The sequence below is a fragment of the Paralichthys olivaceus genome, chromosome 3 (genome assembly GCF_024713975.1).
Source record: "Paralichthys olivaceus isolate ysfri-2021 chromosome 3, ASM2471397v2, whole genome shotgun sequence".
Taxonomy (NCBI): Eukaryota; Metazoa; Chordata; class Actinopteri; order Pleuronectiformes; family Paralichthyidae; genus Paralichthys; species Paralichthys olivaceus.
This window is the reverse complement of record NC_091095.1, coordinates 12392661-12420104: the sequence shown is the minus strand read 5'-3', so window position 1 is coordinate 12420104 and position 27444 is coordinate 12392661. Positions and strand designations below refer to the sequence as shown.

The 27444-nt window shown below is 40.6% G+C and overlaps 3 protein-coding genes and 1 long non-coding RNA gene across 14 annotated transcripts in view; 1 reads left to right on the top strand and 3 right to left on the bottom strand.

Moving 5' to 3' along the window:
- obscna (obscurin, cytoskeletal calmodulin and titin-interacting RhoGEF a) overlaps positions 1–10347 on the bottom strand; it is a 37949-nt gene extending 27602 nt beyond the window's left edge. For 7 of the 10 annotated variants that reach the window (XM_069521991.1, XM_069521996.1, XM_069521994.1 and 4 more), the window contains exons 1-22: positions 10073–10264; positions 9379–9450; positions 9003–9269; positions 8131–8292; positions 7893–7997; positions 7523–7789; positions 7003–7272; positions 6517–6783; positions 6149–6412; positions 5799–6065; positions 5429–5698; positions 5023–5289; positions 4602–4868; positions 4226–4498; positions 3872–4135; positions 3501–3767; positions 3132–3398; positions 2770–3039; positions 2397–2663; positions 2026–2301; positions 1272–1538; positions 394–660 (exon numbers count right to left, since the gene is read on the bottom strand). In XM_069521991.1, coding sequence (XP_069378092.1) covers positions 394–660; positions 1272–1538; positions 2026–2301; positions 2397–2663; positions 2770–3039; positions 3132–3398; positions 3501–3767; positions 3872–4135; positions 4226–4498; positions 4602–4868; positions 5023–5289; positions 5429–5698; positions 5799–6065; positions 6149–6412; positions 6517–6783; positions 7003–7272; positions 7523–7789; positions 7893–7997; positions 8131–8292; positions 9003–9269; positions 9379–9445 — 5158 coding nt within the window. In that variant the 5' untranslated portion in view covers positions 9446–9450; positions 10073–10264. The other 3 variants (XM_069521992.1, XM_069521993.1, XM_069522000.1) reach the window with 3 other exon arrangements.
- Positions 10348–12874: 2527 nt separating this feature from the next.
- On the bottom strand, positions 12875–19584 carry LOC109625430 (dynein regulatory complex protein 11-like). Its single transcript, XM_069521987.1, has 19 exons — positions 19378–19584; positions 18199–18526; positions 17937–18056; positions 17612–17788; positions 17438–17509; positions 16881–17086; positions 16671–16755; positions 16456–16572; positions 16225–16300; positions 15919–16025; positions 15671–15757; positions 15529–15590; positions 15316–15398; positions 14589–14696; positions 14299–14498; positions 13840–13926; positions 13578–13755; positions 13234–13472; positions 12875–13131 (listed from the first exon to the last, which is right to left on the bottom strand). Exons 1-19 carry the CDS (start codon positions 19386–19388, stop codon positions 13000–13002), a joined length of 2475 nt encoding a protein of 824 aa, XP_069378088.1. The 5' UTR covers positions 19389–19584; the 3' UTR covers positions 12875–12999.
- On the top strand, positions 18587–26672 carry LOC138407191 (uncharacterized). The gene is made up of 2 exons (XR_011240605.1): positions 18587–19050; positions 25759–26672. It is a non-coding gene; the product is annotated as an uncharacterized lncRNA (long non-coding RNA).
- LOC138407190 (dynein regulatory complex protein 11-like) lies at positions 20416–27347 on the bottom strand. 2 transcript variants are annotated; one of them, XM_069521985.1, is made up of 19 exons: positions 27195–27347; positions 25678–25999; positions 25413–25532; positions 25088–25264; positions 24934–25005; positions 24318–24502; positions 24108–24192; positions 23893–24009; positions 23707–23782; positions 23401–23507; positions 23153–23239; positions 23011–23072; positions 22798–22880; positions 22243–22395; positions 21953–22152; positions 21498–21584; positions 21232–21409; positions 20889–21121; positions 20416–20781 (listed from the first exon to the last, which is right to left on the bottom strand). In XM_069521985.1, the coding sequence occupies exons 1-19, from the start codon at positions 27203–27205 to the stop codon at positions 20659–20661; spliced, it is 2478 nt and encodes an 825-aa protein (XP_069378086.1). In that variant the 5' UTR covers positions 27206–27347; the 3' UTR covers positions 20416–20658. The 2 variants fall into 2 exon arrangements, with proteins under 2 accessions (XP_069378086.1, XP_069378087.1); XM_069521986.1 differs by having other exon boundaries at positions 22243–22344.
- Positions 27348–27444: the final 97 nt, after the last annotated feature.

The following is a 27444-nucleotide window of genomic DNA, read 5'->3' as shown; positions in this document are numbered from 1 at the left end:
TTAAGACTATTTTCAGAAAACGTTTTGTTCTATATTAAGAAATAGTATTGAACTTGTATTAAAATGAATTCAGAATTATTTAATAATGAGCTCCACTGTGGTACATTTGTTCTAAACCGATTACAACTTGCTATGTAACCGTGTGGCACTGATATATTTTATATTTCAGTTACACAGCTTGTTCAGTGGTTAACATTCATACATACAATAGGTTGTGTCCCAGAAATTCACTTAAAAACTCTACATTGTCTATTTTGAATTTAGTTCTGTGGTATTGAACTCTGTTATAAAGTCAGTTGTATTTAAAATCAGCTTGTTTTTAAAAAGACATATGGTCAAGTACTTGCAAAAAAGAAACCAAATGCACCCTCTACTGTTGAATTCAGAACTCACCATTCACCAGGACCCTTGCTGTGGTCGTCTGGTCACCACATACACATGTATAATCTCCCATGTCGTCCAGACTGAGGTTCACAATCTTCATCTCTACCTGGAGCTCCTTCTTCCTCATCTGATACTTGTCTCCGTTCTTTAGCGGCTCACCTCCTCTCGTCCACTCCACTGACGGGGCAGGTTTGTTGAGCTCACAGTGCAGAACCACACTGTTGCCCTCCGTCACCTCCTGGTTGACTAGTGGCATCTTGAAACTTGGTGGTAAACCTGCCAACAACCGAGCACCAGAACAAAAACTTTGAGTATGTGTGCAACAACTGAAAAGCTGCCGAGAAGCTTCAGTAAGTCAATGCTAGGGTTAGATTTGAAGATCGAATTAGTGTTAAGTCAATAAACTACCCAAACTAGATTTTTAACGGTACAGTTTACAAAGGGGCACAATCTAGAGACAAAAAAGAATGGATGAAGTACCAGTAAAAACAAATGACTATAATATTACAATACAATATATGATACTATAATATTACAATGATTATGAATGATGAGTTAAATCATGTTTTAAACATCTAATATTACATGGAATATTCTACATGATATAATAGTTTTATTTAGTTACAGAACTGCTGAGGATGGATTGAATTACAAACTATTTTCTAAATGATATAGATATGATATGAGTCACTAAGTCATGTGATCTTGGCAGATCACTTTCCATTGTCAGACTGGATGACTATGAAACTCCATTGTTTTTATTAATCTGACCTCTTTGACGTCTGCGCTCATGGGATTCTGTTGGACACATATGCAAAATTTACAAAAAAATATACTTCAGGATTTTAAAGTTTCAGTGAGAATTTTCTGACCGGAACGTGTCTCACCTCTCACGGTGAGCTCAGCAGTTGACTGGCAGTCTTTAGTCTGGCAGGTGTATTTCCCAGCATCACTCTCCTCTATATTGTTGACAACGAGTTTAGTGAGACGTCCCTCTTGCTTCATCTCATACTTCTCTCCAGGCTTCAGGACAACTCTGCCTTTCCTCCACTCCACTGGAGCTCCAGGTTTGGAGAGCTCACAGCAGAAAGCTCCACTGTCTCCTTCCCTCGCCACCAGATGCTGGATCTCTCGTTTGAACGTCACAGGAAGTGCTGTCGTAGGAGACATTCTTTTAGTCACTCTTGTGTTTTGTTCACTCAATGAGTGAGAAGGTAAAGAATTGTACCTCTCTTCAAGACTGTTAGGGTTTTCCTACTCACTCAGAAGACATAACAGACATGTGGAAATAATGATCCTCACATTATTTGTACCATGAGTATGTGATGTTGAACTTTGTACTAAGTTTATGTATATTGACTGATGTTTTCACTCCTCACAGTTTGTCTGTTGGTTGGTTTGTTTGTAAGCAGGATTACATATAAAAAAGATTATGGTGTGGATCCAGTTGAGATAATGAGAATGTTTTTTCAAATTTTTCACTGTTTCCTTGGGAATAATTCTTGGGTCTTGATGAAAAAAATCTGTCACATTCAGGGAACTGATATCTATAAGTGTGTAAATGTACAAATAAGAATGGAATTCCTCTTTGTTGTCTCTGACTAATGTGTTGCAATTGGTCTTTTCATGCTTCAAACTCACATTTCACTTTGACTTCAGCTGTGGTTTTCTCATCCCCCATGATGCAGCTGTACTTCCCTGCATCCTCTGGCTGGACGCTGAGAATGGTCAACATAGCCGTCTTTCCTTCCACTTTCATTTGATACCTCCCTCCAGACATCTCCTCAGAAAGCCTGTGACCATCTCTCTGCCACTGCAGCAGGACGCCCTTCTTGGACAGCTCACAGCGTAACGTCACACTGCTCCCCTCTTCAGCCTCCTGGCTCTTCAGGCTGATTTTAAATGTGGCAGGAACAGCTATGGAACCAAACACAGACACGGTTTAAACATAAGTAAAAAAAATGAAGACAAGTCTTTGGGCAACTATGCAGGAGATCACACAGTGACCGTACCAATAACTTTAACAGTGGCCTTCGTCCTCTGCTCTCTACATACACAGGTGTATACACCACTGTCCTCTGGCACAGCATCTCTGATTGTTAACTCCAGAGCTGTGTCCCTCTGCTTAATCTGGTACTTCTCTCCATTCTCTAACTGGTCTCCTCCGAGCCTCCACTCCACCGGGACTCCAGGTTTAGAGATCTCACAATACAATGTGATGTTGTGTCCTTCCTCAACTTGGAGGTTCTTCAGCTTTTGCTTGAAGGTGATGGGAAGAGCTAAATGGAGAAGTAATGGAAAGGAAGTGAATAATTTAACAACAACATAGCTGTGTATATTTAATTATGCTATTTTTTTAATAAAATAGATTTAATAAACACCTACCATTTACAGTCAGAGTTGCAGTCGTTTCTACGTTTCCACAGATGCACGTGTAGATGTCGCTGTCGTCAGGCGTCACATCGAAGATCCTCAGTTCAGTCAGCATGTCTCTCTGCCGTATATGATATTTCCCTCCATTCCTGATGAGATCATTCCCCCTCTTCCTCCACTCCACAGTACGACCAGGCTTCGACAGCTCACAGCGGAAAGTCGCGGTGTTGCCTTCCTCGATCAGCACATTCCTCAGCTTCTGCTTGAATGTCACTGGGAGAGCTGCGGAATCGTAAATAACCATAGATTTAGATCAATAATTGTTAATTATTTTACACTTTTATTTCTCAGCCTTTTGTAAAATTAGGTCATACCAGTGATTTTGACAGTGGCAGATGTCATCTGATCAGAACACACACAGCTGTAGACACCACTGTCCTCAGGCACAGGCTTCCAGATCAGAAGCTCCAGTGTGGTCTCCCTCCTCCTGATCTGGAACTTGATCCCGTTCTTTAACAGGTCATCTTCTTTCCTCCATTCAAATGTAATTACAGGTTTGGACAGCTCACAGCGCAATGTCACATTGTTGCCCTCCTCTGCCTGCATGTTCCTCAGTTGTTGTATGAATGAAATAGGAATAGCTGGAAAGCAAATGGTGTCATGACACACATTTTTAACTTCTCCAAGGAGTCAAATAAAATGAAATTGAGTAGGATTGTGATAGTGGGTTGCATGGTTCTTACTGTGCACTTTGACACTCGCTGTTGTACGGTGATCTCTGCACTGACAGGTATATTCTCCTGAGTCCTCAGGCTTCAGGGCTTTGATGGTTAGAGAGTTGATCGTCCTTCTCTGTTTCATCGCGTACTTGTCTCCATGCCTGATGCTCTCAAAGCCTTTCCTCCAGAGGACCTGAACCCCAGGCAAAGAGTACTCACAGGTCAGGGTCACAGTCTCTCCTTCGTTGGCCTCAACAGTTTTCAGGGTCTTGGTGAACTCTGCAGGAATGGCTACAACAGACAACAGGCAGGTGATACCACTTCTCATTATATTGGAATTGGCTGTTAATAATGAAAGCCTTTTATCTACGGTCCTTGTAGAATTCTATTCATACCTTTGACAGTTACAACAGCTCTAGTTGTAACAGATCCTGCACTGCACTCGTACACCCCAGCATCATTGTTGCAGATCTCTCGAAACGTCAATCGAGCCTCGCAGCCCGAGCGACTGGTAGAATATCTGGAGGAGCTCCACATCAGGCAGCCATCTTTGTACCAGAGGATGTGGCATTGCTTTGAGGTCACGCAGGACAAAACCAAACCACCTCCTTCAATAGCCTCACAGTCCTCCAGTGCTTTAATGATGGTGGGACGCCTCTCTGGGGGCACAAAGAGATGAAACCAAGTCAAGACCAAATGGACTGTGACATAAAAGCACATATTAAACCTCCATTCACACTGAGCCTCACCTCTAACCAGCAGCGAGGCGTACGATCTTTTGTCCCCTGCCGAGAAGGAAATAGTGCCGGTGTCTTTACGGGCAAGCTGTTTAAATGTGAGCGTGTTGTAGCCTCCGGGCACCATCTGAATCTCATTGAGCTCATTGGTGTACAGCAGAGTCTCATCCAGGTACCATTTAACCCCAATGTAATCGCTGGGACAGATTCGACATCTGAATGTGACTGTGTCCCCTTCTAGACACTCAACGTCCTCTAGTTCATCCAGAATCAAAACCTTCTGGCCTGAGTGAAACAGAGGACAAAGTAATGTCACGTTTTGTACATATTACGTATTAATAGAATAATAGAGGCCGTGGAATTTATTCATTATGTTCCATGGTCTCACCCTGCACGGTCAGCTGTGCCCGACTCTGCATGGTACCGACATCACACGTGTAAATATCTGTGTCCGATTTGTCCAGACAGGAGATGGTCAGAGACAGCACCACGTCTTTCTGCCTGATGACATACTTCCTTCCAGACCTTAGCTCCACCATTCCCTTCAACCAGGTTGCACGCTTGGCTGGCTGCCTGGTCTCACACTCCAGGGTCACTTTACCTTTTTCCTCTGCCCGTGTGTCCTTCAGCTCCCTTGCAAATGTGTGCTGGAGTTCTGTGAGGCACAGTGAAGTTCAGAAAATTAACCTTCGCATGTAGTACCATGGTCACCAACCTACATTGCAAAATGGGACATTGGATAGTAACACTGATTTGCAGAACACTAAAATAACAAACACCACACAGTTATTTTGAATACTCTCACCTACCTCTAACCTCCAGCTTGGCACGGGAGGCAATGCCCTCAGCCTCACAGCGGTATTCTCCAGAGTCCCTGATGGTGGTGTTCCTGATCACCAGCCGCGCCAAGTTCTTCTCCACACTCATCTCATACTTTGGGCTCTGTCTGATTAGATGACCATTTTTCAGCCAACGGATGGTGACCTCTGGTTTGGTGATTTCACAGCTCAGCTCTGCGTCCTCACCTGGCACCGCCTTCACATTCAGCAGGTCCCTGAAAATGTGCACTGGTTTCTCTGAAGGAAGGTAAATGCAAACACTTACAAGCAGGATTTTTTAAATTTGTTTTTTAAACAAAATGAAGAGACAGGTATACTCACATACACAAACATATAAAACTGTTAATGATTTGATCTAAAACCGCCAGGTATTCACCTTTAACAAAAAGCATGGTCCTACAGCTGAGGTCTTTAATTGTAAAGACCACGTCTCCTGCGTCAGTGAGCATGGCATCTCTTATGGTCATCTCATACTTGTGGCCTTTGTTGATAACCTGGATACGGCTGTTAGGGACCACCACCTGTCCATTGATTGTCCAGGAAGGCTCATCGTCGAGATCGTGAGAGAGGAGACATTCAAAAGTGCACCTTTCACCCTCCAGGACAGAGGTTGTCTTCATACGATGAACAATGGTGATGTGCAAATCTGTAAATAAATGTAATAACACAGTAGCTTTAATAGAGTAAATCTATCTTAGAAGTGCAGTTTATATCAAACTGAACCATCTGCTTTCCCTGGTCCTCACCATATACTGTAACTTTAGCCTTGGTCTGGCTGGTGCCCAAGTCACAGGTATATTGTCCAGCATCATCTTTGCTGAGTTGATGGATGATCAATGCCATGGACCTCCCAAACTGGAGTAGTTCGTGTTTATCATCAGCCGTCAGGACCATACCATCCTTTCTCCAAACAGGGGTCACTGTCTCTTTGGAAATCTCACATTGCAGACAGACCTCCCCTTGCTCTTCTCCTACTGCATCCTCCAGAGACCTCAAGAACACTGCTGGACGCTCTGGAGTCAAAGGGTAGCATTATATGATTAATGGGGCTCTAATATTTCAAAAAGAAAAACATCTGATCATGTACTTGGCTGACCTTTGACCTTTACGATTGTAGTCTCAGAAAGAAGGCCTGCTTTGAAGGTGACCCTGCTCTGCTGAGGCTGCAGCTTCTTCATTGTGAGACTATGCATTGTGCCCATGTTCTGGATCCTGTTGATGGCACTGGAATAGATCCGGACATTGTTGAGAAGCCACTCCACATTGGCAACAACGTAGTTGAGCTCACATGAGAAAGTGGCCACACCATCCTCCTCAATTTCCACTGGCTCAAGGTGTTTGACCAACTTGAGTGTTCGCACTACATCACAAAGATGATGAATTATATGAAGAACTGAACATACATTTGTAGTAGAACAAAAATCTGAAAATATTCCATTCTCTCCATCCATCCGTCCATCATACCTTCTACTGTAACATGTGCTGTGCTCTGTGAACCTCCAGCCATGCAGCGATACTGCCCTGCATCCATTCCCGTCAAGCCATGGATGGTCAACTCTGCTCGTTTCCCATCCCTCTTCATGCTGTACTTGTTTGAGGTCTTCAGAGCAGTGCGACCTTTAAACCACCGCACCACCCTGGGAGAAGGAGCAAACTGACAGCTCAGAGTCACTGAGCTGTTCTCTTTCACCTTTGCATCGTCCAAGTGGTGAACAACCTGAAGAGGTCGCTCTACAAGGGAAAAAGAAAAGAGAAACGTTAACGTCCATTCACTCGATCCATATTTCTCATCAGGATCACACTGAAGATATGGTAGTGATAAGGTTGCCAGTCCCTTGGAGGTCTAAAACACTGAGTAGATACTTCTTAACTTAGTTATTAGAAGATTAGATATTCAATCTATAAACTGTTTCCCTTGAGCTTCATGCTCAGAGAGTCTGAGATACTCACCTTTCACAGTGAGCTGAGCAGTGGAGCGACTCTTGCCAGCGACAAAGACCACAGGGCCAGACATGGAGCTGTCCGTGGAGGTGAGACAGAGACTGTGGAGGGTGCCGTCCCTGTCGATGTTCACCGCTGCACACGGCTCCAGTACCTCACCGTTCAGGGTCCATCGTGGAGGCCTCCCTGACTTCAGGCTGGTCTCTGCCTGGAACAGTGCTGGCTTCGGCTCCATCACCTCCACTGAGCTCATCCCCCGCACTATGCTGATAGCCTGCTCTGCATGCACAGCCATGATACACATTACACACTACCGAAGCAATTTCTTACATTACAATAATAAGAAACACATGCACACCAAAATATTATTATTTTGAATTCTTTTTCTTTTTCTCTTTCACAATGCTTACTGTATCACCTATGATACAGTAAGCATTGTGAAAGTGTTGCTACAAGAATTCAAAACATAAACCTGGCCATAAAGTTAAAGCTGTGACTGCTATGGTTACTGTGACAACAATCATCTCACCCTCCACCAGAAGCTGACATGAGGTTGTATCATCTCCTGCATCACAGGTGTAAGTGTCCTCATCTGAGGAGCAGACGTCATCGATGGTCAGCTGTCTGTAGACATCTTGGCTGATCAGTTGGTACTTCTTACTGGACAGGAGCTCCTTCCTGTTCTTGTACCATCTGACCTGAGCATTAGGTCGTGACACCTGACACTCCAGCAGACCCCGGTGGCGATACATGGCAATCTTCACCCTCAGAGGGCGCACTATTTGGACCGGGAGTTCTGAGGAAGCGAAGAACAGGCTGTAAACCCAAAGTGACTGAAAAGTGTTGGACACTATTTCCTTTATACTTTATGTGGTGACTTTAACAGTCTGGTGTTTCACCTTTAACTGTGAGAGTTGCATAGGATGACACACGCTCAGCAGTGAATCTGATCTCTCCAGCGTGCTCTGGCCTGACTGACTCAAAGCACAGGGTGTGAGTTTTACCTGCACACAGATCGAAGCAAAATGTTGTTTTTATTTATATATTTACACCTGGGATCTGCCATTACAACCGAAGTTACAAGTCAAATGCAACCTCTTTATAGTTCCTATAAAGCTGATATGGTTGGTCACTTGCCCTGGTGTCTGATCCTGATGTTGTCCCCAGATCGGATCCTGCAGTCATTTCGGTGCCAACGACCATCCACATCCACCTGATTGACCTCACACATGAAGTTCACGGGTTGACGCTCAGTTGTTTCAACATCTTCCAGCTCCTTCACTATGTGGATGTCCCTAGCTGGCAAAAAAAATCCAAATCATGACTAGCAACTCAAACAAGATTTTCTGCATCTGCTTGTCATATCTCTCTCCAGTTATAATCATGGATTGGATTTGGATTTATATCTTTGTTTACACTTTGGGTTCTTTATATCCTGTTTCACTTTGGAACTGTGTTCTTTTGTGTCTCTCTCACTTTACTTCATGTCTGCTTTGCTGCCTTTTCTGATTACTTGCCCCACCCTTATTAGTTTCACTTATGTCTTGTAATTTAGTCTTGAAATTTTTCCTCATTGTTAGTGTTACAATGTGATTTGTGTTATATAGTGTTTGCTTTAACCAACTTTTGTTTCTTGACTGTGCCTTCAGCCTGAGGACTTCAGCCCATGTATCCAAACCCCTAAGTATGATTAAAGACTTTTCTAGAACTCCCATGTGGCATCTCCATTTGGGTCCTCACCTGTTTTCTAGACATGACAATAATGACTTTTGTTTGTTCATTTATAAAGGTGATAAAACTCCAATGTCCAATACTACTCAAAGTGTTAAAAATGTCAACCTGCTGCTGGGGCTTGAGGAAGTATGATCAGACATACAATAAGGCTTTCCCATCATTTCAATTGTGTCATAGACACATCTTTGCGTTGACCTGGACTTGACCCTCTCAGATGAGGGACAGAGCTAAATACAATGGACATGGGCATAGTTCAGTCTGTTGAGTTATCTCACCTCTGACACTGAGTCGGCCTGAGGTCTGAATGTCATTAGCCTGGAAAGAGAACAGGCCTGCATCTCCCAGAGCCGCCCTGTTCAGTATGAGGGAGTGTCTCTTCCCATGCGTGCTGATGCGACAGTTGGGCCTAGACTTGAGTTGCATCCCATCCCTGCTCCACACGCCCTTGATGTAAGCCAGGTTGAGTGTCACCTCAAAGGAGCAACTCTCACACTCAGACACCTCCACATCCTCCAAACCCTTCACCACCTGCAGCCGGTTCTCTGACACACACACACACACACACACACACACACACACATTAGAGATCAAAAGGCTCACATTGCAAGACAAGAACAAGAACATGAATAAGAGCATGAGAAGAGAACTTACTTGCAGCTGCGACTATTCCTCCAGGTATGTTGTCTGCCATGTCTCCTGTGCTTCTCTGTGTGATCATGGAATCTTTACAAATACACATCAGGTAATGTCTCTGTCTGCTCATTCACACTTTCTGACACTCAGAATGTACATGAGCACATGACCTGTTGCAGTGTTAACCCTGTCACACAAATTCATCTCAAGCTAATGACTTAACTTTCACATATAAAGCGCCAGCGTTAGCCTATCAAAATGGATATGCATGGCAACGCTCTCGTATGGTTGATCCCTGTGATGGCATACCAGTCCTTCACTGTCATAACGAGGGGAGTAATCTCTGTCACTTCACTTGACTGAGCTCAGCACCACCAATATAGACTCAGCTGTGAGGCCACCTTTATCAGGCTGAAGGGTCCTTCTTTCTAATTAACCACCAGCTAAAAATCACATTTCATAGTGCGTCACAGAGTCACACTTAATTTGCTAACAATTATCTTAATTACTTTTTGAGGGCTATTATGTTACGATGTCTAATGAAATCCAAATTCCCATGAGTCACTGACTTAACTAAATACAAACTTCCAATCATACATTCAATCAATAGTGAATAGTTTGATTATATTAAAATATGCAAACAAAGCAATGACAATTGCATAAAGAATTAAAATAAAAGAACAAATAAGATGCCTTAAAGTTATATACCCACCTTCATCTAAACAAATGTTTTCTAGAGAGAAAGTATCCTTGCATGTCGTCTTGTTGCACCAGTAATGACACCTTCACCTGAAAAAACAGCTGGATAAAACATCCATGGCAACAGATCTGTCCCGGTCTTGACTTGTTTCTCACAAAGCCTTTAAGATAATAAGATTAACAACAATCGTTTATCCAAGGGAGAACATACCTATGTCTGTGAACTGCATCTCAGTCCCCAGAGCAGACAGCCTGTAGCTCTCTCTCTCTCTCTCCCTCCTTTTTTTTGTTTTTTTTGCTGTGATGGAGCGTAGTGCTGAACAGCTGACATATCTCTTCTCACATACTAACCTCCAAAATAGCCTTCTGTCAGTATGAGGGCAAAGATAGCTTTGGCTTTAATTGTGTGAGGCAACTCAAGACCAGCATCAATGAAAGCACCAAAAACAATCAAATGTGCACCATGGGCTGAGTGTGTTTGATGGTTTTCTTGTGTGTATGATGAATGTGTAACTGTTCTGCAAAATGTGTCATGTCTATTCAGTTATCTGTTGTTTTACACACAATGAAACAATCTTGTTATACCTCTATGCTGTCAAAAGCCAGTGGCAGGCATTCTGTTTTCGGGTTGCCCCTCCATCGGCCCATTCATCCCATTCTTATGAACATGATATCTCAAGAATGCCTTGAGAAAACCCCTTCAAATTTGACACAAACATGGACCCATGGATGAATTGAATCGAATTTGGTGGTCAAAGATCAAAAACCAAAGTCACTGTGAAATTACAAAACATGTTTTTTAGTCTTTTGAATGCAACATCTCAAGAACACTTTAAGGTAATTTCTTCAGATTTGGTACAAATGTTTATTTTGGCTGAGAGAAGAACTGATTAGATTAGACAAATTCTGCCAATAGATCCCTTTCATCTGAATCTTACACACTGCACCTTCAAGGAAACGTCTTGAAATTTGAGAAATTATACAACTGCAGGGTGATTATACTGGGTTGCTCAAGATCTAAAATGTGTTTGTCCATAGATAGGAGTAGCAAAGTCTACCCAGTATCTGAATGATGCAGTTTAATCACAGAGCCTTCTACGAAGCATTTTCATCAGTGTCCTAATCCTCAGGTTAAAGTGATCAAAGTCTGTGGATCTCCACAGGGACTTTCCAGCACTGCTTATTTTGAAAGGTCATAAAAGTGAAAGAGACATACAAATACCTATAAAATATAAAGTAACACAGTGGATGAAGATCTTTAGTGTTCAAACGTGTTCAGACTGAAAAACACATCAGCAGCTCTTCACTGCAAATCCAAAAGTCTGTTTTAACTACAGAGCGGGTTAATGCAAATCAACCCACCTCTACAACTCCCTTCTTGAGTTACAATTACGACATTGGTAATTTATAGGGTGTTTGAGTTTGTGGGGTTCCCTCACCAAGCCATCCAAACAGAACAAAGCCAGTGCTGCCCAGCATTGTGCTCCCCTCAGTTTGACAGACAGCTGCATGTGCCAGAGAGCCATTCTAAGTCCAGTGAAACTCTACCGACAGGATAATCTGTGTGCAGTCCTGCTGGGGCTCACAAAACAACTTGTCGTCACTGAGAGGGGTTATAGTGACCCACAGAAACAAACCAGGTTTGCTCCTTATGCCAGCAGGCCATTCAATACAATATACATTTTCTTTGACATTTCAGTGGAATAAAAGAAACAGCCAGTTTGGGCACACTTTCTGGTTGTATATTCATTTTGTATTATATTTGATAAAACTGTGTGGTTTTTTAAACAGGGGTGTTTTGTTGCTTGAATAATGAAAAAGAAAAGTTTTTAAATCACGTCCTGGGAGATTGAAGATGACTCTAAGATCAACCTGACATCTTGAAATGTGGACCTTCACGTGTGCAGCATCCTATTGATGGTGCACATGACCTAAAAATAGAGTCATGTTAAAGGAACCAAGGCAATGTGAGGATGTGTTGAGTGAATTTAGAACTCGACAAAACAGCTGAACAGTCCACCTAAGCCTCTGGATCTGTGTTTGGAAACACCCGCCCCCCCTGTCCTGTGTGTCACATTTCCTCTGGTCCAGACTCTCTACATCTGACAGCAGTCATAATGAAAGAATATAGGAAGGTTTACAACACATAGTCAAACATGCACCTACACTTGTCATCTACTAATAAGCCCAGACAGTGACCCGCAAAAAACACTCCATACATGTGTTTTGTGTGACACTTTTGTGGTAGTGTGTTATTTCTGTCAACAACATCCCAAATGTAGTACTCTCAACAAAGTGTCAGAGCCAGGCAGCTGTATCCATACAGTAAAACAGATGCCCTTGACTGAAATCTAACGGACAATCATGGCATGTCTAATTAAAGCATGGCCTTGGTTCTGATAACTATAGCAATACAAGTCTGTCCAATATAGTTTCAAGCCACTGAATCTCTTTTCGATGATATTCATCAAGTCGAGTATTGAGAGTTGGATGTATGTGAGCGCATGTGACTATAACATTGAGAAAGATTTTTACCTCTGCCAAAGAGATTATGTTTTCACCCCTGTCCAGTTGTTAGTTAGTTAGTTAGTTAGTTAGTTAGTTAGTTAGTTAGTTAGTTAGTTAGTTAGTTAGTTAGTTAGTTAGTTGATGGGAGGATGGATCATGGAAGAACCCCAAATTTAGGTTTAGATTTGGATCAGTTCTCACAGTTTTCCAGGGAGTAATCTATAGATCTTCATTAAAAAAATTCAACATATTTGAAAGCATTTTAATTACTGATAAGAACACAAATGGAATGGCTTTGGTCACAAAATAAATGTTACTACCTTTTATTAGGAACTGAACAAAGGTTACAGTTGAGTAACTGTGAGACTGAGAGAGAGAGAGAGAGAGAGGGAGAGAGAGAGAGAGAGAGAGCACATGAACGTGATTACAAAATTATTTCTTCACTTTCTTCTTCTTTGCATCTTTGTTTTTGCCCGGAGCTTTTTTGACTGGAGCTTCTTCTTCTTCCTTTCCAGTGGCAGCTTTAATCCTCTTCTTTCCCAGAGGGGTCTTTGCATACCAGTTCTGGGAGGATAAACAAGCATGTTGACATTAAAATAAATTGAAAAACAATCAGAGTAATAAAAAAAGTAATGTAAGAGATTGAATATGGCATATCCACTTTACTTTAAGGGCCTCTTCCTCTTCCTGAAACACAGGGTCAAGCTTGGCTAAAGGGGAAACAAACTCTGAAGCGATCAAGGGTCTTTTTGTCTGCTGCCGGACGCGACGCTCGGTGACAACGCTCTGGACCACCTGTACCATGTGACCTGGAGTGTAGCCATCAGAAATCTTTGCAAGAGAGCTGAGGTCCAATGCCTTGGTCACCTCACCCCCCTGCTTTGTGATCAGTTGTTTCCACAGGACTGAAGGCAAACAGAGTCAGAAAGGTCATTTTTCACAGCAACGTGGTAAAGAATACCACATATATAAATAAAAAAAATTTTTTTTTGTTTTCTGTCAACTCTTACTGTATCTAGAGCCATAGTCAGGTCTTGGGATGAGGAGGATTTTGCTGTACATTTTACACAGTGACTTAATGTCAGCACTTGAAGGGTCTCGAGTTGTTCCGATTATCAGAACACGATCTTCCCCTTTGATCAACTTAAGGAACTTGGGCAGATCTTTCTTCAACCGCTTAGGGTCTAACTGTTCACACACAAATAAAACAAATGTGAAATATAATGACACAACATAATGACAGCTCCCAGTGTTTATCCTGAGCAGGAGTACCTCTTTTTCTTCCTTGGGGACTTTCTTGTAGAACATTTTCTCTGCATCTCCAATCCATATTACAGAAGGTTGCAGCAGTCTTGCAACCTGAGGAAAGATGATTATAAAGAACAACATTTCACCTTTCTGTACAAATGTGAGTATAACATGAGAATATAAAGTCCTGTGAGACACATACATAGATTTTTTAATTGATACTGTTATCGCTCTGTGACATATTAAACTTTTTGAATGAAAATATACTGCCCTGTATATTGCATATCATAGTTAATGGTTTCATTTTTGGGCACTTGACTTATTAAGTCATAATATATGAGGTTTGGTATTATGCATATAGGTTGGCTAAAGTTTAGTTTCATTACTTAGTTAATTTTAATTTACTTAATTGAAAGAACTTCATAGTATTAATACCAACTTTCTAAAATTGACTTTTCTTTTGACTTTATGGCGTCGTCTTACCTTAAAGACCATGTGCAGCATCATCGCGAGGCCACTCTTGCCTGGGTACTTTCCTGTTGTGTTCAGAGGTGACAGATCGAACAAGTTGGCACCTGTCTCGTTGCAGATGGCGTGGACCAGCATCTTCTTACCTACACCTGTCGGCCCTGTTAGTAGGAGGGCCTTTATGAGAGGAGCCTTTTCATGAATCACCTGAGAGCCTGCAAACAACACACATCTTATATCCAACCCACAAACAGTTGTTCAATTAAATTCATTCTAAATGTAAAGTGAAAAACTTCTACTCATACCTAATGGTAAAATTCCATATAAAGTTAAGACTTGTCGAACATCCGACAATGATGGCATGGGCTCGATGTCATATTGCCTCAGTGTTGTCCCGAGGTAGCTGTAGTCACCTGACAAAAGGAGGGAACAACTTTTGCACCAGAAGTGACAAATCTGCATCACTTGGAAAATGGTAAGAGAAACTTCAAAATCACATTTCTGACAACAAACATTATTGTGGTCATTACCTCCGCCAAGGAGATTTTTTTTTGATTGTTTTTGTTTGTATGTTTGTTTCTCGGTTAGTTAGCAGGATTACTCAAAACCTACTGGACAGTTTTCCACGAACACAGTGAAAAGATGCAATATCAGTCAAGAAAGAGCCCATTCCATTTTAGTCAGAGGGGGAGGAACGATGATTTTTCATTCGCTTTCTTTAACATTGCAAGATAGGATGTGTTGCATCTTGAATCTTGATGAAAAAAAAGAGAGATGTTCAGGGGATTGACATTTATGACTGTGTGCAATTTGGTGCAGATCCAGATAAATCCAGATCCATATCCAGATCTAGTGAATTTAAATGTGGTTTCATCAGGGGACTGGTGGGCCCCTCTAGTTTAAAAGCTCACTGGGATCATAGTGTTTATGCAATCATAAACCAGAAGAGGGCAGCACAACACTGTACAACTTCAAGATCCTGATAGAAATTTTCCCAACTCTGAGAGTTAACACATCAGTTCAAAATCTTACCTAAGTAATCCTGCAGCGCCACATTATTTGGCTTTTTCAACAAGCCCTGTTCCACAAGCTCCTGACACAGAGACTCAAGAGTCCTAGAAGAAGTAAATAAGTAATGCAGTTGTTTTCTCCAGTATTTGTATTGACTAATTTATTGACTCAGTATAACTCTATTCTCCACTGAAAATCATACACTCCATTATGTTAGGCTCTGTGTAAACTCACCTATCAGTTGTTAAATCTTTCTCCTTTTTCTTCTTCTTTCCACTCTTCGATCCTTTCTTTTTCTGTCCAGTAAAAATATATTATAAGGAAACAGCTTGAGGAAATCGATGTAAATTGTAAACACAGTGTTTCACTTCAGTACCTTGGCATTTCCTTTGGTCTTATATCCCATGTCTTTATCCACAGTCCGTTTCCATTCAGCCAACTCCTGTCTCAGCTCCACGTCCACCTGATACAAGCAGAGCAAGCCATTGAGTGCAACAAAAGGTGGCGCTATTATCACTTTTACACATTTGTGGCTGTGGCACTGAATTGGCCAAACAGTCAAATTCATCAGCCTGTAGCATCACAGTTTTAGCTTTGTGCTTTCAGTTCTGTTTTTAGCATCACCTGTATTCGAATCTCTGCCTCAATGACTGTCCTCACGTCTTCCTTGATCAGCTCCACCTCATGCCGCTGAACAAAGTTTCTGGACTCGTTGCGGTTTTGCCAAAAATCTGAGGATCACAAACATTTACTTCAGACTTTACCATGAATAACAATTATACCCTGAAAGATGTCAAAAGGCTAGAAAATGAAAACTACTTGTAAGTGTGTAGAATCCTAAATCCTCTCTTGCATGTTGCCATCTGAACAACATACTCCCAAACTGCTGTGAACCACAGGATATCTTCACCTTCTTTATCTTAAACTTACCGTCATAGGTTTTGTTTCCCACTTGCAAGTCTGACAGAAAAGCTGAAGGTAGCATCTTCAACCCTGCCTCCTCTTCCTGTGGTTCAAATGTTTTATTGGCAAAGGAGTGAAACAGTCAACATAGGTTGAGTTAAATACATTAAATCCTATTTATTCTATATCTTCATCCATTTATCAGAATTTACTCAATGTAATATTATGTAAAAAAACATGTATTTAATAAAACTGTACTTCTATGTCGGTTTTCTCCTTCTTCTCCTCCTTCTTTTCATTTTTCTTCTTTTCTTCCTTCCCTTTTGGTCTTTTGTTGGAATCCTCCTCTTCCTTTGCAGCCATTTCTTCCCTTAACTTAGAAAATTAAACATACATGGAACTGCATTCCTCCTTCTGCAAACTACAGAAAAATTGTGATCTAAAACATACTTTAGATTGATGGTCTGTTTTACCTGCTGAGGAGTCTTCTGTACAAAAAGAATAGCTGAACCTCCATCCTCTACATCGGGGTAGTCTGGAAATGAGCCTGTAAGAGCGCTGGTTAACAAACACACACACAATGGGGGAAAACAGTGAGAACACATCTACTTTATGTCAATATATATTTAAATATTACACCATGAGAGTAAAAAATCATACCAACACTCTCTGTGTCAACTTACCGGCATTCAAAGAACCACTGTCGAATTTGGGCTTTCGTGGTGTTGCTCATGTCATGACCCTCCACATCTCGTAGTTGTTTTGTAATGGCTACTATTGAATTCTGGTAGTCTTCTTCATGCTCCTGTTGTTTAAGCCTAGTGCGAGCTTCTGTAGCTTTGATAGTGATTTCTGCAGGACGTGGTACCTGATATTTTGGATCCATGACCTAAGATAGGAATGACAAAAAAATACTGTATGTGTTGAAAATCTTTGATTGATGGTATGTTGTTTGTGAAAAATTAAAATCCTCTTCATGTAGACATCCATAAATAAAGTCATCAGAGAATAATTTCAGTCAGACCTTAAGAAGTTATTTGCAAGTGTACTGTCAGACTCTGCTCGTGCTCTAACTGTACAGGAGTATCACCGCTGAACTAGAAATGATTGTCAGAAGTTAGCAGAAGTCACAGAAAAGTCGGCTTGTAGGAGTTGTCAGTGCACTTTCATGTGTTTTGGGGGTGTAGTGGTATATATACATAGTAGGAGAGTTTAAGAAAATGGATAGCAGATTACTCACCATTCCCAGAAAAATCATCTCTTCCTCCCGAGCAATCTTTGTCCTCTTCCTCTGTATGTAACTTCTCCACACCTACAAATCAAATTCAACCAAATCTTTGAATATGTTAAAATGAGACAGGGCAGAGACGGGGTAATCAGAGAGTCATGTGGTACTACATTAATAACAGTGGACCTTCTGAATACAGACTGCAGCCAACTCAATGTTAGCTGCTCCAGGGCCCTTGGTCATCCTGTTGATATTTCTGCTCTCTTCATTCAACTTTGCCCTCAGGCGTCCTTGGCGTGACCTCTCTGCAACTTGAATGATCTTAATGGCCTCCTCTGGACTCATGTCCTTGACCATTAGAGTCTGCAGGGACAATAAAACAATGAGGCAAATATAACAAATATCACTTAAATATCACAAACAGTGAAGGAGAAATATATTTTTTATCAATTCGTTATCATTCACCTACACATATAGGTATTATCTAAAATGTGGCTGCTTTTCAACTCACTTCTAGGCTTTCATTAACTTCCACCATTTTAAGGATATCTGTCACCATTGTCTTTCGTTCTTGGAGTTCTTTGCTGCATTCAGTGATGAAATAGCGAGGAATTGGGATTTCAAGGGCTGTCTAAAGTGACAAGGAAAGTGGCAGTTGAGTTATGAAGAGACATTGATGAAAAAGCTGATGTTTGGTGTGTATATGTCAGTGTAACTGCTGAGATCTCACAAATCCAATTCATTTTAATGTTTTTGTGAAAGATGAAACTCACAGGAATGAGCTTTAAGTCATGAAGGATGTCGTCCATGTAGTGGTACTCTGAAAACTCTTTTTCCACCATTTCATTCTTCAGCTCCAACAGCCTCCCCATCACACCATCAAGAATTGCCCGAATTAATCGTCTCTTCTGAGGGTGGACCACCTGGTCGTAGATCTCCTCGAGCTGTCTGAAGATTTGGAGGTAGCGCACATAAAACATGGCCACACGCTGGAAGAACACCACCCTGTCCTTTTCTGGACGAGGGGGCTCAGCAGGCAGCTCCTCCGCCAGCAGACGACTCAGCTCTACCTGGACATTGGTCCACATTTCATTGTATCTCCTAAAGAAATGGAAACAGTCTTTTTGTGAAATTGTTTTAAAAAGGCATCACATAGGATGGGTTGACACTGTTTCCAGTCTGTCTTAAAATGACAGTTGGGTGCCTAAATAAACACTGAAATATGTTTTGCCTGTTGTACTTATTCCTCCTGCTGTTGGGGGACAAAATCCAATTTTTATGTAAAAAAAAAGTATTTTATATAAAAAGCAGTCTGCTTTGGTCAAATCTTGTGAATATCTCCCAAAGTTATTCTTTGTGTGTACAGTGTAAAATCATCTCTTTGTGTTTCCACATTATTTTGCCCATCTGTGTGGCAATACCAATGTACCTGTACCGTAAGACCACGAATACACACGCATCAATTCTCAGAGTGCAGCTGGTGTGCCCGTGTTTTCACAAAGGACGGACCACATGACCTCAGCACCGTAAACAGCAGTCACCCTCAGTCACTGTGCCAGGACTGATTCAGAACCAGTTGTGTATATTTCATTGGAATATTGTGATGTGCTGCTGCCATGAGTCAGGTATGGAAAAACAGACTTTCATATATTTTATTCACTTTTGTTGCTCTCTGTCATGTTGTTGGATGTTAACCTCCGTTAAACCCCTACAGTACATTAACGTTTCACGACAGTAGTGTTTAGTAAAGACTAAGTAGTATATTTAACAAATTAGCCCATACATGTCCGTTTCACACTTCACACTCAACATTATGACTCAACAGCTTCACTGTTGTTGTTTGCATGAACCCAGCTAGCTAGCTAACTGGCTAAAGTTACTTGTGACAAGCTAGCGTTAAACGTACGTTAACAACGGTAACTATGGTAACGACTGCCGGTTGGAAGTTTTACCTTTGCGACATGTCTCCAGCTTCAGAGTGAGAAACGTTCCCAGTTTCTCTTTTCAAATAAATTAACACAGCTACACACAGTTCAGTATTAACTGAACTTAGCTCAAGTTAGCTGAACTTAGCTCAAGTTAGCTGAACTTAGCTCAAGTTAGCTCAACATGATGTCAGCTTCTCCAAGTTGATACGGCGCTCGGACCGTCTCCATAGTAACCGTGTTTCCCGGAAGTTGCTCACGTAGTTGCATAATTTACAGTTTAATCAGTCGAATTAAAACTCACAGTGCAACAGTGACCGTTTTAATAAGTACACCAATCAACAAAGATAATATAATAATCATAAATGAATAAACTTTCAGGTTTTCCCAACCTACTGTTTTAAAATAAATAAATAAAAATAATGTATTTATTATTACGTGGCCTACAGCTTCTTGAACCACACCTTATTAACTTACACATTGAACATATTATATCAGGTGCAAACCAGTGCACAACACACCACAAGAGAGCTGATAAAAAGAAGAAATAATAAATATCCCCAAAATACATAAATTATATGAAATGAGTAATACTGAAAAAAAAATAGACTGAATAAAAACTTCACTAAATAAGACAGCGCTCAATTGACTGGTTGAGCCTGCTGGTTTAATAAATAAATAAATACACATTTAGTAATTTATTTAAGCATTTAATTAAATAAGTATGTGTTTATATAATTATTTATGTATTTATATATTTAGTTTTGGCCCTTAAAACCCTCCATAGCCATACGCACTCCACCTGCTGCGCGTTCCCGCTGCAGGTGTGTAGCGCGCGCTCCCGTGCGATGCGCTGCTGATACATGACTTTGTACATGTGTAGTTTCGTTGGTTGTATATGAGCGCATGTGACTCAATCATTGAGGTCGAGTTTTACCTCTGCCAAAGAGGTTATGTTCCAGTTGTTTGTTGTTTAGTTAGTTTGTCCGTAAGCAGAAACAACTGAACAAATTTCCACAAAACTTGATTGGAGATTATGGTATGGATCATTGAAGAACCCAATAATTTAGGTCTAGATTTGGATCTTTATTTTTCTTTAACACTGCGAGATAGCGTGTCTTAAAAATTTAGGTACAATAGTTTTCCAGGGAATAATTTATAGATTTTCATGAACCCAAAAATGTCATACCTTTCATTAGGTACTGAACAAAGGTTACAGTTGTGTAACAACTAGTGAGACAGAGAGAGAGGGAGAAGAGCGCGAGAGAGAGAGCACAAGCACATGAGCGCATGAACGTGATTAAAAACTTATTTCTTTTTCTTTGCATCTTTGTTTTTGCCCGGAGCTTTTTTGTCTGGAGCTTCTTCTTCTTCCTTTTCAGTGGCAGCTTGAATCCTCTTCTTTCCCAGAGGGGTCTTTGCATACCAGTTCTGGGAGGATAAACAAGCATGTTGACATTAAAATAAATTGAAAATCAAACAATCACAGTAATAAAAAGAAGTAATGTAAGAAATTGAATATGGCATATCCACTTTACTTTAAGGGCATCTTCCTCTTCCCGACGTACAGGGTCAAACTCGGCCATAGCGGGAATAAAATCTTTAGCAATCAGAGGTCCTCTTGCTATTCTGCGACGCTTGGCGAGAACGCTCTGGACCACCTGTACCATTTGACCTGGAGTGTAGCCATCAGAAATCGTTGTAAGAGCGCAGAGGTCCAATTCCTCAGTAAACCTGCCCCCCTGCTTTATGATCAGTTGTTTCCACAAGTCTGAAGGCAAACAGAGTCAGAAAGGTCATTTTTCACAGCAACGTGGTAAAGAATACCATAATGAAGATTTTCAACAGAAAAACTTTTTTTTGTTTTCTGTCAACTCTTACGGTATCTAGAGTTGTAGTCAGGTTTTGGGATGAGGAGGATTTTGCTGTACATATTACACAGTAACTTAATGTCAGCACTTGAAGGGTCTCGAGTTGTTCCAATTATCAGAACGCGATCTTCCCCTTTGATCGACTGAACGAACTTGGGCAGATCTTTCTTCAACCGCTGAGGGTCTAACTGTTCACACACAAATAAAACAAATGTGACTGAAATATAATGACACAACATAATGACAGCTCCCAGTGTTTATCCTGAGCAGGAGTACCTCTTTTTCTTCCTTGGGGACTTTCTTGTAGAACATTTTCTCTGCATCTCCAATCCATATTACAGAAGGTTGCAGCAGTCTTGCAACCTGAGGAAAGATGATTATAAAGAACAACATTTCACCTTTCTGTACAAATGTGAGTATAACATGAGAATATAAAGACCTGTGAGACACATACATAGATTTTTAAATTGATACTGGGATCACTGTGACATTAAACTTTTTGAATGAAAATATACTGCCCTGTATATTGCATATCATAGTTAATGGTTTCATTTTTGGGCACTTGACTTATTAAGTCATAATATATGAGGTTTGGTATTATGCATATAGGTTGGCTAAAGTTTATTTTCATTAATTGGTTCATTTTAATTTACTTAATTGAAAGAACCTCATAGTATCATTACCAACTTTCTAAAATTGACTTTTCTTTTGACTTTATGGCGTCGTCTTACCTTAAAGACCATGTGCAGCATCATGGCAAGGCCACTCTTGCCTGGGTACTTTCCTGCCGTGTTCAGAGGTGACAGATCGAACAAGTTGGCACCTGTCTCGTTGCAGATGGCGTGGACCAGCATCTTCTTACCTACACCTGTCGGCCCTGTTAGTAGGAGGGCCTTTATGAGAGGAGCCTTTTCATGAATCACCTGAGAGCCTGCAAACAACACACATCTTATATCCAACCCACAAACAGTTGTTCAATTAAATTCATTCTAAATGTAAAGTGAAAAACTTCTACTCATACCTAATGGTAAAATTCCATATAAAGTTAAGACTTGTCGAACATCCGACAATAACGGCTCAACGTCATATTGCCTCAGTGTTGTCCCGATGCAGAGGTAGTCAGCTGAGAAAAGGAGGGAACAACTTTTGCACCAGAAGTGACAAATCTGCATCACTTGGAAAATGGCAAGAGAAACTTCAAAATCACATTTCTGACAACAAACATTATTGTGGTCATTACCTCCACCAAGGAGATTTTGTTTTTGATTGTTTTTGTTTGTTTCTCTGTTAGTTAGCAGGATTTAAAAAAAAAAGATCTAGTGAATTTAGATGTTTCATCAGGGGACTGGTGGGCCCCTCTAGTTTGAAAGCTCACTGTGATCATAGTGTTTTTGCAATCACAAACCAGTAGAGGGCAGCACAACACTATACAACTTCAAGATCCTGACAGAAATTTTCCCAACTCTGTGGGTTAGCACATCAGTTGTTAAAAGCTCACACACTATTGTGATCCTGAGAAGTTCAAAGAAATCTAAGATAACACATCACTCTACACAAATAATGTATAAAATCTTACCTAAGTAATCCTGCAGCGCCACATTATTTGGCTTTTTCAACAAGCCCTGTTCCACAAGCTCCTGACACAGAGACTCAAGAGTCCTAGAAGAAGTAAATAAGTAATGCAGTTGTTTTCTCCAGTATTTGTATTGACTAATTTATTGACTCAGTATAACTCTATTCTCCACTGAAAATCATAAACTCCATTATGTTAGGCTCTGTGTAAACTCACCTATCAGTGGTTAAATCTTTCTCCTTAGTCTTCTTCTTTCCACTCTTTGGTTCTTTCTTTTTCTGTCCAGTAAAAATATATTATAAGGAAACAGCTTGAGGAAATCGATGTAAACTGTGAACACAGTGTTTCACTTCAGTACCTTGGCCTTTCCTGTGGTCTTATATCCCATGTGTTTATCGACAGTCCGTTTCAATTCAGCCAACTCCTGTCTCAGCTCCACGTCCACCTGATACAAGCAGAGCAAGCCATTGAGTGCAACAAAAGGTGGCGCTATTATCACTTTTACACATTTGTGACTGTGGCACTGAATTGGCCAAACAGTCAAATTCATCAGCCTGTAGCATCACAGTTTTAGCTTTGTGCTTTCAGTTCTGTTTTTAGCATCACCTGTATTCGAATCTCTGCCTCAATGACTGTCCTCACGTCTTCCTTGATCAGCTCCACCTCATGCCGCTGATCAAGGTTTCTGGACTCGTCGCGGTTTTTCCAAAAATCTGAGGATCACAAACATTTACTTCAGACTTTACCATGAATAACAATTATACCCTGAAATATGTCAAAAGGCTAGAAAATGAAAACTACTTGTAAGTGTGTTGAATCCTAAATCCTCTCTTGCATGTTGCCATCTGAACAACATACTCCCAAACTGCTATGAACCACAGGATATCTTCACCTTCTTTATCTTAAACTTACCGTCATAGGTTTTGTTTCCCACTTGCAAGTCTGACAGAAAAGCCGAAGGTAGCATCTTCAACCCTGCCTCCTCTTCCTGTGGTTCAAATGTTTTATTGGCAAAGGAGTGAAACAGCCAACATAGGTTGAGTTAAATACATTAAAAAATGTATTTAATGTAAAAACATGTATTTAATAAAACTGTACTTCTATGTTGGTTTTCCCCTTCTTCTCTTCCTTTTTTCCATTTTTCTTCTTTTCTTCCTTCCCTTTTGTTGTTTTGTTGGAATCCTCCTCTTCCTTTGCAGCCATTTCTTCCCTTAACTTAGAAAAATAAACATACATGGAACTGCATTCCTCCTTCTGCAAACTACAAAAAAATTGTGCACTAAAACATACTTTAGACTGATGGTGTTTTTTACCTGCTGAGGAGTCTTCTGTACAAAAAGAATAGCTGAACCTCCATCCTCTACATCGGGGTAGTCTGGAAATGAGCCTGTAAGAGCGCTGGTAAACAAACACACACACAATGGGGGAAAATAGTGAGAACACATCTACTTTATGTCAATATATATTTAAATATTACACCATGAGAGTAATAAATCATACCAACACTCTCTGTGTCAACTTACCGGCATTCATAGAACCACTGTCGAATTACCGCTTTCAAGCTACTGGCTATGAAATCACTCTCTGCAACTCGTAGTTGTTTTGTAACATCTACTATTGCCTTCTGGTAGTCTTCTTCACGCTCCTGCTGTGTAAGCCGATTTTCAGCTTGTATAGCTTTGATTTTGGCTTCTAAGGGGCCTCGCAACTGATATTTTGGACAAAAAATGACAAAAAAATACTGTATGATTGATAGATCTGTATTTATACCTGTGGTAGAGGGTGCAGAAAGAAGTTGAAAGGGGGCCACATTTTAGTTAAAGGTAGGGTTGGTAAGTTGTATAAAAAAATTCATTAGAGAATCAGTTTCAGTTGGACCTTAAGAAATTGTTTGCCAGTGTCACACCCTGCTCGTGCTCTAACTATACAGGAGTATCACAGCTGAACTAGAAACAATACTAAGAAGTTAGCGGGCAAGTCACAGAAAAGTTGGCTTGTAGGAGTTGTCAGTGCACTTTCATGTGTTTTGGGGGGAGTAGTAAAATATCACCTGGTCTTGCTAACTTTTCCAGGATTACCTACCCTAGCTCAAGGAGTTTTTGTGGGACAGTTTAGGAAAGTGGATGGCACATTACTCACCAGTCCTATCGAAATCATCTTTTCATACCAAGCAATCTTTGCCTTCTTCTCCTGTATGTAACTTCTCCACACCTACAAATCAAATTCAACCAAATCTTAGAATATGTAAAATGACACAGGGCAGAGATGGGGTAATCAGAGAGTCATTAATAACCTTCTGAATGCAGATTGCAGCCAAATCAATTTTAGCTGCTTCAGGGCCCTTGGTTATCCAGGCGATATATCTGCTCTCTTGATTCAGCTTTGCCCTCAGGCGTCCTTGGCGTGCCCTCTCTGCAACTTGAATGATCCTAATGGCCTCCTCTTGACTCATGTCCTCGACCATTAGAGTCTGCAGGGACAATAAAACAATGAGACAAATATAACAAATATTACTTAAATATCACAAACCGTGAATGAGAAATATATTTTTTATCAATTTGTTATCATTCACCTACACATGTAGGTATTATCTAAAATGTGGCTGCTTTTCAACTCACTTCTAGGCTTTTATTAACTTCCACCATTTTAAAGATATCTGTCACCATTGCCTTTTGTTCTTGGAGTTCTTTGCTGCATTCAGTGATGAAATAGCGAGGAATTGGGATTTCAAGGGCTGTCTAAAGTGACAACAAGGAAAGTGGCAGTTGAGTTATGAAGAGACATTGATGAAAAAGCTGATGTTTGGTGTGTATATGTCAGTGTAACTGCTGAGATCTCACAAATCCAATTCATTTTAATGTTTATGTGAAAGCTGAAACTTACAGGAATGAGCTTTAAGTCACGAATGATGTCTATGATGTAGTGGTACTCTGAAAACTCTTTTTCCACCATTTCATTCTTCAGCTCCAACAGCCTCCCCATCACACCATCAAGAATTGACCGAATTAATCGTCTCTTCTGAGGGTGGACCACCTGGTCGTAGATCTCCTCGAGCTGTCTGAAGATTTGGAGGTAGCGCACATAAAACATGGCCACACGCTGGAAGACCCTGTCCTTTTCTGGATGAGGGGGCTCAGCAGGCAGCTCCTCCGCCAGGAGAAGACTCAACTCCAAATGGACCTTGCCCCACTTTTCATTGTATGCGCTAAAAAAATGGAAACAGTGTTTTTGTAAAATTGTTTTAAAAAGGGGTCACAAAGGATAGGTTGACACTGTTTCCAGTCTGTTTTAAAATTACATTTGGATGCCTAAATAAACACTGAAATAAGTTTAGCTTATTCCTCCTGCTGTTGGGGGACAGCAAAGATTTGGAGAAATTGGTTCAAAATGTTTATATAAAGCTTCAGCAGTCTGCTTTACTCAAATTAAGTGCACATCTTCCAAAGTTATTCTCTTAAATGTAAAATTATCTCTTAGTATTTCCACATTATTTCATCGCTGAGCTGCATGGGAGAGACTGTATTAAAATAATACATTTTTGCACATAATCACATCTATAGGTTTTCTCCCCAATAACTTAATTCAATTAAATCATATGTATTCTGCAAAGTCATGACATACATTATCTGAAGGCACTTAACACAGTGAGGGGGAGATTTTATAACATTATACTAAGTTGGCTACTTATAATGTCACCCATAACTTGCTCATATAAAAGATTATTATTTTTTAAATCCTTGAGGTGATACAGATATTTCACGTCACTCTTGTTCATGGTGAACCCCCACTGTTTGTATGTCAAGTTTCAAAAGATTTTACTGTAGAAATTTTGAGAGAATTAAAGTCAAAGTTGGCTGCTTTTTCATTATGACACCAAAGCTTGCTCATATCAAATATTGTTTAAAAGAAAACCTTGAGAGGTGATACAGATATTTCATTTTACTCTTGTTTTCACAAACGACAGACCACATGGCAACAGTACATAAACAGCAGTCACCCACAATAGCTGCCAGGACTGAGAACCAGTTGTGTATATTTCATTGGAATATTGTGATGTGCTGCTGCCATGAGTCAGGTATGGAAAAAACAGACTTTCATATATTTTATTCACTTTTGTTGCTCTCTGTCATGTTGTTGGATGTTAACCTCCGTTAAACCCCTACAGTACATTAAAGTTTCACGACAGTAGTGTTTAGTAAAGAGTAAGTAGTATATTTAACAAATTAGCCCATACATGTCCGTTTCACACTTCACACTCAACATTATGACTCAACAGCTTCACTGTTGTTGTTTGCATGAACCCAGCTAGCTAGCTAACTGGCTAAAGTTACATTTTTACTAGAATGAAGCGTATGTTAACAACGGTAACTATGGTAACTACGGCCAGTTGGAAGTTTTACCTTTGTGACATGTCTCCAGCTTCAGGGTGAGAAACGTTCCCAGTTTTTCTAAATTAACACAGTTAGAGTTACAAACAGTTAAATATTAACCATTTGATACACAAGCTATGCAAAGACTCATCTTGTACGGCATCAAAGAGCTTTCTTCCTTTATTAGAGCTGTATTCCAAGACACACCCACAACTCTAGCTTTGATCCTGTGGAACAAAGTCTAGGTCCTCAGCATCATCGATTACAGACTCCTCATTTT